Source organism: Perissodus microlepis, chromosome 3 (assembly GCF_051167445.1).
Source record: "Perissodus microlepis isolate ML-2025 ecotype Zambia chromosome 3, ASM5116744v1, whole genome shotgun sequence".
Taxonomy (NCBI): Eukaryota; Metazoa; Chordata; class Actinopteri; order Cichliformes; family Cichlidae; genus Perissodus; species Perissodus microlepis.
The window spans coordinates 6,308,090-6,318,897 of record NC_140463.1 but is presented as its reverse complement, the minus strand read 5'-3'; the positions used below and the strand labels follow the sequence as shown (position 1 = coordinate 6,318,897).

Here is a 10,808-nt window from a genome sequence, read left to right as displayed (position 1 = left end):
ATAGTAATTGTTCACACTTACTTGAGACCTGCTGAGTTATAATGTGTTATTGACTGTTCAAGTTGTCAAAGGTGAAGAGTTCTAATGTGCTTGAGGGCTGTATGGGACTCATTTGGTTCAGTGTGGAAAATGTAAGGTATACATTTGGATTTATTTTGTTTGATGTGTGCTACAACTTTTGGTAAAAAAAAAAACACTACTGAATGTAGTTTGTTGCACAACGTATAACATGTTGAATGTTAGACGAGAATGTTCAGATGTTACAGAGTAACAGTACTCTTCGGAATTGTGGTTATACAGTACTACCAACCTGTTTGGAAAGGTGGTGTAATGATAGTTGCTATTGTTGAAGCTACCCACAGGGGGCGCTCTGGAATCAATAAGATATACAGAATAGAAGAAGAAAGTGTTGGTTGTAGAAAAACAATAAACAGCTAGCTGAAGCTAGCACCAGGAGCAATTCTTGATGTTTTATTCACAGAGGAATAAGAACATTACAGGTGGTTCCCCATCTCTCCGTTTCTTAGTGGATTTGTCAGCTCTGTTCTGCGCCTGTCAAGTATGCTGGAATCATGCATACCATCAGCAATATCATCGTGAATGTTACACACTTAAAGAAAGTTTACAACGAGCAACATATGCTGACAATAGCCATACGCTGGTAAATGTGTATTACTGGTTTAGTATCCTGGCTAGTATGATATTAAATATATGATACACTTACTACTTCATATATCCCACATTGTTTGTAACGAGCCACTGAAGCGGTGCCTTTTCATATTGTCCTAATGGCACCACCAGCTCTCCCAAACACTGCTGACGTGGATACAATCTGCTCGGAGAAGCTTCTCTGCGTGAGTCAATGCAGTGATTTGGCTGAGCAGTAGTGATGGGCAGATGAAGCTTCATGAAGCACTGAAGCCTTTCATCCAATTGGTTCACTCCAGCGCAAAGCATCTTGAAGCTTCATTTGCTCTAGTAGGACATCTAGTGAACGTAAAAATATTAGTTGGCATGAATTTGAAGAGTGTGGCATTTTGCACACAGCCTGTAAATGTCAACAACAACAGGAGTGTGTAAAACATGTATATTGTAGTGATGCAGTATACTGTGTATATGTATACTGGCAGTATGGAAAATGATTATTCGGAAATGCTTAAAATGGAAATGATCATTTACTGTGAGGTGAGGTGTGGTTGGGGTGTGGACAGTGGTTGTGCTTTTGTAACGTTGAGGTATGGACAGCTACACACTGAGGCTTTGAGCCTCAGTCCTGCCTGTTCACATTTTAATCTGTAAAAACTACATTTTCACTACTTTTATGACCTTTTTAGTGGGGAGAACATAGCTAGGATTTACTGATTTAACAGATCTTTTAAATCCTTTGTCCTCCACAATGCTAAATGGCTGGGAGTCCTCAATCACCATGCTAACCAGGTCTTCATCTATTGGAGATTGTTCTCCTGAGGAAAGACAATAAAAACAAAGCACAAATATAAATATCACACATGTAACTTATAACAGTTGTATAATATTGTTATATCATTTAGTAACATTACTGCATGCTGTATTATCATGGCATTTGATGGCTCACCTGGTCTTGCTCCACAATCGGTGTTCCCCTTATTCTCATGCAAAGCTCTGTAGTGCCTGAGCATGGATGAGGTGTTCCTGTTATATCCCAGCTCCCTGGCACATAGCAAACACTTCACCTTGTACAAAAGTAAAGACAGCTTAACATAAGTTTTATTGCACCATCAGTATTATGAAAATACATCTTCTGTAGAAATTTACATACCTTGTTGGGAGGAATAAGATCAAAATGTTCCCACACAGGGGAGGACATCCTCCTCTTCTTAGCTGGCTCCATTCTCTCCTGACTTTCTCTCCTCACTCTCCTAAACCTCCAAACTCTCACTAACCGCAACTCTCCATCAAACACTCTCCACATTTTGAATGAAGTCTGAGGGGTTTATATCGCTGTCATAGCTCGTGGTAAAGTTCGAACCACTTCCTGAACCAGTCACGTGGTACAGCTGGGCAGCGAGGCTTCGGACGTCATCATTTTCAGCTCCTCCCATAAATGAAGCAAGCTTAGTTACGCGCATCGCGGAAACGCCCCCTCCATTACTCGACACAAGCTTCGAAGCCTCGATACAGAACATCACATCACTACTGAGCAGCTCCAGTGGAGGTTTGGGGAAGACCATACTTCTCACCCGGTAGTAACGTGCCTCTTTGGTTGTCTTAAGTAGGGCCGAGTGACGATGTGCACGGGCATCGGGATTAACAACTCGAATTTCTGGTGTCGCCACTGAAAAGACTAGAAATGGGAGTAATAGGTTAGATATTGGCCATGAAGTAAAAGGGTTAAAGGAGCTTTTCATCCTCATGTCATTTCAGCTAAATCCAGATCCAAATATCTTAAAGTCGGTAACTTACTGTAAAGATAAAAGAAATGCGACTTTCCAAACATAGCGGAGGTGCCGTTGTTGTTTTCTGGTGACGCAACTTGCGTCGAAAGACGATTGGTAGTCTACAGCCGGCCAGCTCTCCTATTGGTCCACAGTCTGCGGGCGGGGCGAGCTCTTCTAATAATCAGAAGACAGTTTGAAAGAAAAACTGCCAAACAGCTGCAACACTGAGTCATATTTTATTTTCTGAGCTTCACAAAATGTTTCATTTTTGACCTGCGGTGACAGTCTGCGCTCTGCTGTCACACTTACACATTTATTAGAGAAAGTTGAATGACTCACTCAAACGCAATAAAGGAGGAAACTGGCTGTTCTTCTTCCTCAGTAAAGAGAGACGCACAGACGATCAGACTGAGCTCAGACCAAACTAGCAGCTTCCTCTGAGTGAGTCCAGCTACAGGAGAGAAAAGTGGAAAACTCCAACACTGCTGCTTCAAGCTGCTGACGCTCCACACACTGAATGTGAGTTTGAGCAAAAACACGACTCAAAGGAAGTTTCAGTGAAGGTGGTAGAGGAGGGAGGGGAGCCAGGACTGACTGTACTTCCTGTCTGCTGTTTTCAGCTTCACTCACAGACTCAATGGCTTCCAGATCAGAGGAGGATCTCTGCTGTCCGGTCTGTCAGGAGGTCTTCAGAGATCCTGTTCTTCTGTCATGTAGCCACAGCTTCTGTAAAGACTGTCTGAAGAGATGGTGGAGAAAAAAAAGGGAACGTGAGTGTCCAGTTTGTAAGGAAATATCAGTGTATGATCCACCTTTAAACCGAGCTTTAAAGAACCTGTGTGAGTCAACACAAGAAGGAACTTCAGGAAACTCTGGAGCCCTTAAAGAAGAAGTTAAAGGTTTGTGAAGAAGTTCAAGTGAAGTTTGATCAAACAGCAGAACACATTAAGGTCCAGGCCCGACACACAGAGAGGCAGATTAAGGAGCAGTTTAAGAAGCTTCACCAGTTTCTAGCAGAGGAAGAGGAGGCCAGGCTGGCTGCACTGAGGGAGGAAGAGGAGCAGAAGAGTGGGATGATGAAGGAGAAGATGGAGGCTCTGAGCAGAGAGATAGCAGCTCTTTCAGACACAGTCAGAGCCACAGAGGAGGAGCTGAGAGCTGAAGACGTCTCATTTCTGCACAACTACAAGGCTGCAGTGGAAAGAGTCCAGCGCTGCCCCCTGCTGGATGATCCACAGCTGCCCTCAGGAGCTCTGATAGACCAGGCCAAACACCTGGGCAACCTGACCTTCAACATCTGGAACAACATGAAGGACATGGTCTCCTACACTCCTCTCATTCTGGACCCAAACACTGCTCATCCAAACCTCATCCTGTCTGAAGATCTGACCAGTGTGAGACGAGGAGGAGATGAACAGCAGCTTCCTGATAATCCAGAGAGGTTTGATCATTCCTGCTCTGTCCTGGGCTCTGAGGGCTTTAACTCAGGGACTCACAGCTGGGATGTTGAACTTGGAGAAACCAGTACCAAGCTAACACACCCATTTCTCACCAGTACACGGTGAGAAATGGGTGTGTTAGCAGCGTTTGTGCAGAGGAAGGGAAGCATACGGTCTGGATTATGGGGAATAAGGTTCTATCGAGGTAAATACTCAGCACTCTCACCATCAGCTGCTCTCACTGATCTCTCAGTACAGAAGAAGCTCCAGAGGATCAGAGTGAATCTGGACTGGAACAGAGGAAAGCTGTCGTTCTCTGATCCTGATACTAACACACACATACACACCTTCACACACACTTTCACTCACAGGATGTTTCCATATATTCACACTTATGATAAAGTGAAGGTGTTGCCGTTGAAGGTGTCAGTGTCAGTGCAGCAGATGAGTTGAGGATGATGATATTTCTAATGTTGTTTCCTGTCAGTGAGTTGAAGCTGTTAAACTGCAGCTGTCCTCCTGCTGCCTCGTTGTTCCAAAGCTCTTTGTTTCTCTTTTAGTTCTCACTGTTTCTTTCTGTTTCTGCTGTCCACCTTTTCACATGGAAAATCATTTCACTGTTTCTCACTGAATGACTCCCCAAACTAGATTTGAAATTCTATCAAGTTTCTAATCATTACAAGTGATTCATGTTTCTATTTGATGTGTAAATGGAGATGATTTAGTTTGCTGGGATATGGACTGACATGTGTTGAATGGGAGGAGCAGTTTGTTGTTGTCTTCTTGTCTGTTTATGACAACAATAAATATGTTGTTGAAACAATGATTCATGTTTAACTCCATATATGAAATGTTTCTGATCTTTGAATTCTGTTTGATTAAAGACTTTCTTCATGACACAAATGAGATTTCAGTGTATTAATAGAACTAATTAAGCTCAGAGTTGAAAGGCTGGAGTATTATGTACGTGCTTCACTGTCAGTATCTTCAGGGGGATTCAAAGGGAAACATCAAACTGCTGTAATGAGATAAACTAGTTGGGCTGAACACACTTATCTGTAGTTTGTCTCCATCCAGGATCATCAGAATATAATGAACATGTGTGAAGAGCCACAAAATGCTGCTGCCCTCTCAGCATGATGAGCTCCAGCCTTTGTTAACAGGAAAACAGGAAACATGAGACAACTTCCAGAGACAGTAACCAACTGTGGCCACAAGATGGCAGCAGCTGATCTGAGATCCTTTATTGGACAGAACGACTCTGCTCTGCGACGTCATCAGAGAGACGGCCTTCACTTTGATAGATCTGACGTCACGTCTGCACTGCGATGATGAAAGCTGATAAACACATTGTTATTGATCCATGAAATCACCTCTGTCCTCTCAAGTGTAGCTGTTTACAGAGCTGAAGAAGTCCTTCATCATCAAAACAGACAAACATGTATTTTCTGTATTAAGTGACGTCATCCTCACTCTAACCTCTTACATACATTCTGTTCAGTTTTCCTGCTGTAAGAAATAAACTGTGTGAAAATATAAATGCAGGGAAACATCCATTAATCACAGGTGAGCCGTTTGTTTCTGACTCACATTAAATGAGGCTTCAGGTGTAAATACCTCAGAAGTGTTTGTGAGTTCAGTAGAACCAGACCCAGTCAACCATCATGGCATCCACAGCACTACACAATGCAACAGAAAGGCCTTCATCATCTGCTGAACCACCTCTGAACCACGACGCTCTCCCTGCATCTAAAAGCTGTTAGTCAGGATGAGATGCTGCTGTGATCGCTCACAATTTACCTGTGAGATCTTTGTAAATATTGTCTTTGTTTCTGAAGGAAACACCTTTAGTCTGTTTGTATTTGGAGTGCAGATCTGGGCGTCCATCACTTTAACCTGCACACGTTTAGTTATTGAGTGTAGTTGATGTTTGGCAGCATTTTATAAGTGACAGTTCATGAACGGTGAAGGAACAGAGGACGCCTGACCATCCTACCTGTGTCAGTAAGAAAACTTTAATCACAACTTCACAACTTAACACAACTGAAACCTGAATTCAGTGTTGCATAGTTTACTAACAGTGTGTGCTGACACTGAAGTTAGCAGTTTGTTTCCTAAGAGCTGCTGGGACAAACCACAGTGACCGGCTACAGAGTTTAGTTAAGGTGGTTCTAATATGTGACCTGTTGAATTATTTACAGGGATTTATTTTTCATTTAAAGCATCATTTGTGAAGTTTTTATGAAGTTTGGTTCTTTTATGTTCTTTGTGTAACGTTTAGATTTTCTTCTCTTGTGTTTTAACTCTTCAGGTTTCCTGTAACAGAGATGTAAACCACCGTTTTCTGATGGTGCTGCACTGTGACATAGACACTGCCACTTTATTAGGTACACCTTGCTGACTGCAGGTTATAACCCCTGCTGGAAACATCCCCACAGATTTGGATCCTTATTGCCATGACAGCACCACACAGCTGCTCCAGATGCTGCAGGATGCTGGTCAGGGCTCTAACAGTGAAACTTTACTGAAAGTAATAAAACTGAGAGGAAATAAACTTTGGACTTTAGTAAGCTGAGCTCTGAAGCTGTGATGGAGCTCAGTCGGTGTGAAGGCGGCTGCTGTGTAACAAATGTCTGTCTGAGGTGCTGCGACTGATCGTGGTCATGTTTATTTAAAGAAGTCGGTGATGAAGCAGGCTGTGCAGTCCGAGCTCTTCATCAGTTAACAGTCCTCCAGAGCTGCTGCAGGGAGCTGACTGTCCTCCAGGTGGCACTAAGTGAAAACAGTCCAAAGAAATAAACTTGGACTGTTTTTTGAAGCCTAAATAAAATGTAAATAAACTTTATAGATACATTTGAAACCAGCTACTCTGTGACTTTACACACTCACACTGTGACAGAGCTGACGCCTGATTGGAGCAGCACAGAGTTAGTCTTCTTTTTTGGTTGTGGATTGGTTCGTCAGGATTTGCCCCTTTACAGGTTTTTAAAAAAAATCTCTGTTGTTAAATATTTTGACCTCCTTCTTGTGTCTAAAGGTGAAGCAGCACCAGCCTCCTCTGATCCTCATGTTGTAGCTCTGTGTGTCCAGCAGGGGGCAGAGATAAACTAGTGTAGAGGTGTTTAGAGAAAAACATCCATGCTTTATTTTGTTTCAAAAGATGTCTTCCACCCGAAGGAACATCAATTGTTGTACTGAGTGCCAGAAGAAAAGAAGACATTTTTAGAATTTATAGAGTTTAGTTCTTTTATTTTCTTTGTGTAATGTTTAGATTTTCTTTTCTTTTCTTCTCTTCTGTTTTAAGTCTTAATTTGAGGCTAATTAGTGTGATTTGCATCTGGCTCTGCATTTAGATTATGTAATTATTATATATTTTATATTGTGATTTTCTCTGTATCATGGTTTTACTGGAAAGCACTTTGGTGTACTTCGGTCTTTAAATGTGCTATATAAATATATTTGATTTGATTTTGATTTGATCTGTGCTCGAGCTCTTTTGACCTTCAGTTTGTTTGACTGGTGTGTTCACTGCATGTTGGGCCCAGCTACACTTCAATAATCACAATCCACACACACAGGTGTAGATCTACAACACTTCCTCACACAGAGCTCTTCCCAGAAAAATCACTGTAGGTCAGACATTACTGTGCAAAAGTCTTGAGTCACCTGGTATTTCTCTCTAATCAGTTTGTTTATTACAGTTTTTATCGATTGTTTAACCAATGTTGTGAACCGAATTTCGAAACCATAATGCCACTTTCCAAAATGAACACCCATTTCCATTAACTATAAACGCTATGCTCCTGCTTTACCACATGAGTCAGATGTGATGAATTGTTACTGCAAATTTCTACACACAAATATCTAAATTTTTCAGTGCTGACACCATGTGGTCACTTAGAAAGCACTAGCAGTTAATAATGTTAACTCACATCAGTACAGCTTCAGCTAAATTAGCACAATTAATGAAGTGGAAACACTGGGAGTCAAAATGTATCACACACCAATCTGAAACTTTGATGGATAGACAAAACAGCCAAAGTCAGCTTTGAAATAATGGTTCCAAAGACATGCAAATGAAGAGGTGGAGAAGGAGAAGGAGAGGAAGGAGGTCTAGGACACCAGCGAGGAGGAGGTGGAGGAACATAAATGGACATCGAGGTTTTCTAAATCCAGTCCAATTTCATTTATAAAGCACTTTAAAATACCCAGTACAGGACCAAAGAGCTGTGCAGAAAATAATTTAAAAACAATAGAATAACAGAAAACAGCAAAATAAATAAATAAAACACATAATACATAAAGATTAAAACAGCCCTATATTACAGTTTTTCCCAGTTGTTTACACACAATTACTTGTACTTCAGACACAATGACTACAACATGTAACTGATGCACCAACTCCCTGAACCAATTCTGCTAAACCAGAAGCACAATTCCTGCTTTACACTCAAATTGCAGTTAAACACACTTTTTTCAAAACACTACACAAAATTTTCTGCATTTGGCACAATTTACAGGAAGAAAATCTCTTGTTTGCACAAGGAACACACTGTCATTCAACACATGAAACACATGATACATAATACAGACTTGGAGTGGTCTCTATTGTGAAGCATAATCAGAGTATGATTACTGTACAGTACTGTAATTTATACAGTGTTGAGAGTATGCATCAATTGTGGGATTTTGGTTGACTATGTGGCTGTAGACCGTGTTCTGTAGACCGTGAAAATACTGTAAAGTATGTTTTACGTATTTGGGAAATGTATTCCTACTTTGTATTCCTGCACAGGATTTCTATTCACAGTATTTTACAATATACTATTTGTATTGCAGAGCTGAAAGTTTACCAACACGAGGTTGTCGGGAACATCTTTCATATTTCAACATATTTCAAAATATTGATAGGGTCAGCTAATCAACAGTGGATCATTTCTTGTACAGAAATAATCTGAGGATGAAGCAGCTCTACAGGGCGCCATTAGAATGCAATTCAGAAAGAGTCAAAGAATTACAAAACAACTATGTGCACGTAAGTCCCACACAATCCCACAATTGATGCAAACTCTCAACACTGTATAAATTACAGTACTGTACAGTAATCGTACTCTGATTATGCTTCACAATAGAGACCACTCCAAGTCTGTATTACTTATCATGTGTGTTTCAGAGTCCGTCACTGGTTCACTGTCCAGCCACGCTTTTTAGTTGTTTATCTCCCCCCATATTCTCCATTCCTCAATCCTATTATAAAGAATCTTTTTTTGTCTGGAGATGGAAAGTGTATGACCAAAATCCACACACACATATACCCCTGCCCCAAAATATGGAAGACACATGTGGAGATTTACCAGCTGATGCTATTCATGGCTGGATTTGTCCTGCTAGGCAACATTTGCCCTGCTGATCAGTTGCTTGTGATGTGGATGAGGTGCTGTGGCCAGATGGAAACAGAAGAGAGGATGCAGTCTTTTTGTTTTGTTTTGACTGTAAATGTAGTCAGTAAATTCTTCTGTTGTTTGTATATGTAGACCATGGTATGTGCAACTTTGTGTTGGTTGGGATGAACATTGTGTACATTGTTTTAGTGGGAAAAATATAGTAAAATATATTTGGTACCATGTATTTGTCTGTTTTGTATACAAACATTCTGAAATCTTTCATAATGCACTTATGTAGGCCTATGTCCTGTCTTTATAAGTGTAACATTGAACAGAAAAGGTTTCCAGTAACTCTTTAGGATGACTGGAGAAGAAGTGGCCACAGTGTTTTACATTACGTTTTTTTTATTTGTGTGTAGAGTTCTGACAATATGAAGGACGCTTTCAGGAAATGTGTGTAAACAATTGGGAAAAACTGTAAAAAAAAAAAAAAAAAGAAAAAAGAAAACAAGATAAAACAGCATAGAAACAACTAAAACAACTAAAATAAAACTAAAAAAAATAAAAACCAACATGTCACGTGGTGTCAAAGGTCAGGGTAATGAGGTGAGTTTTCAGGAGTGACTTAAAAACAGGAAGGGAAGAGGCCGGTCTAAATGTCCCTGGTCAGCGTGGAGGGAATGTCACTCTGTGTGCAGCCATCAGCCAACGAGGGATGCTCCACCTCCATGCCATTCTAGGACTATAACACTATGCTTCTCCTTGCTTTTATTGATGGTCTGAGACAACATATGATCCAGCGGGACTATAGCGAACCAGCACAGCCAGACAGCCTCACTACGTTGTTGTTTGGGATAACGTCAGCTTCCATCGCGATGCTGTGGTTCATGACTGGATTACCAATAACCCAAGATTGTCTAACATCTTTCTACCTGCATACTGTATTCCGCCTTTCTAAACCCAATAGAGGAGTTATTTTTGACTTGGCGGTGGAAGGTGTACGATAGAGAACCTTATGTCCGTGTGCACCTCCTCCAGGTCATGGAAGAAGCCTGCATAGACATATCAGTAGATGCATATCAGGGGTGGATCAGGCATGCAAGAGGATTTTACCCCCGCTGCCTGGCCAGGACCAATACAGCCTGTGATGTGGATGAGATTCTCTAGCCTGACTCAGATCACAGACGGGATGCTGAGGTGGAATAATGTTTTGGTGTGTGTTGTACTGTATGGTACATGAATAAAAATGTGCCACTGTATGTACATTGGTTACATCATTTGTGTTCATCATGTGAAAAGGTTATTGAAGGGAAGAACCATAAGCAACATAACTCGCCAGTTTTGGGAATATTGTTTAATATTTATTGCACCAATGTGTAGGACTATGTTGTAGTGTGTGTGTTTTTGAGGCCTTGTGTGTGATGTCTGTGGGCAAAGTTTGGTTTTTCAGCAAGAGTGAATGGTTTTGAGTGTAGAGCTTCATTTTGACCTGACAACATGATGTTTGGAAAATTGGGTGACACGTTATGGATTTGTGTTTACTGTTTTGGGAATATGAGGCATAGTTC

At 41.0% G+C, this 10,808-nt stretch overlaps 1 protein-coding gene and 1 pseudogene across 2 annotated transcripts; one reads left to right on the top strand and one right to left on the bottom strand.

Annotated features, from left to right (window-relative positions):
• Positions 1–457: 457 nt before the first annotated feature.
• On the bottom strand, positions 458–2,085 carry LOC146389611 (uncharacterized). The gene is made up of 3 exons (XM_084922963.1): positions 1,799–2,085; positions 1,595–1,712; positions 458–1,463 (listed from the first exon to the last, which is right to left on the bottom strand). The coding sequence occupies exons 1-3, from the start codon at positions 1,949–1,951 to the stop codon at positions 1,303–1,305; spliced, it is 432 nt and encodes a 143-aa protein (XP_084779089.1). The 5' UTR covers positions 1,952–2,085; the 3' UTR covers positions 458–1,302.
• Positions 2,086–2,130: 45 nt separating this feature from the next.
• On the top strand, positions 2,131–4,963 carry LOC146389610 (nuclear factor 7, ovary-like; annotated as a pseudogene). Its single transcript, XR_014799757.1, has 2 exons — positions 2,131–2,222; positions 2,800–4,963. The product of XR_014799757.1 is annotated as a nuclear factor 7, ovary-like (transcript).
• The last annotated feature ends 5,845 nt before the right edge of the window (positions 4,964–10,808 follow it).

Excerpts from the sequence above, each read along its gene's own strand:
- LOC146389611 (XM_084922963.1), bottom strand. The coding sequence starts at position 1,951 with ATGTGGAGAGTGTTTGATGGAGAGTTGCGGTTAGTGAGAGTTTGGAGG. Across the intron at positions 1,713-1,798 it reads ATCTTATTCCTCCCAACAAG|GTGAAGTGTTTGCTATGTGC; the intron begins GTATGTAAATTT and ends CTTTTGTACAAG. Across the intron at positions 1,464-1,594 it reads CGATTGTGGAGCAAGACCAG|GAGAACAATCTCCAATAGAT; the intron begins GTGAGCCATCAA and ends GTCTTTCCTCAG.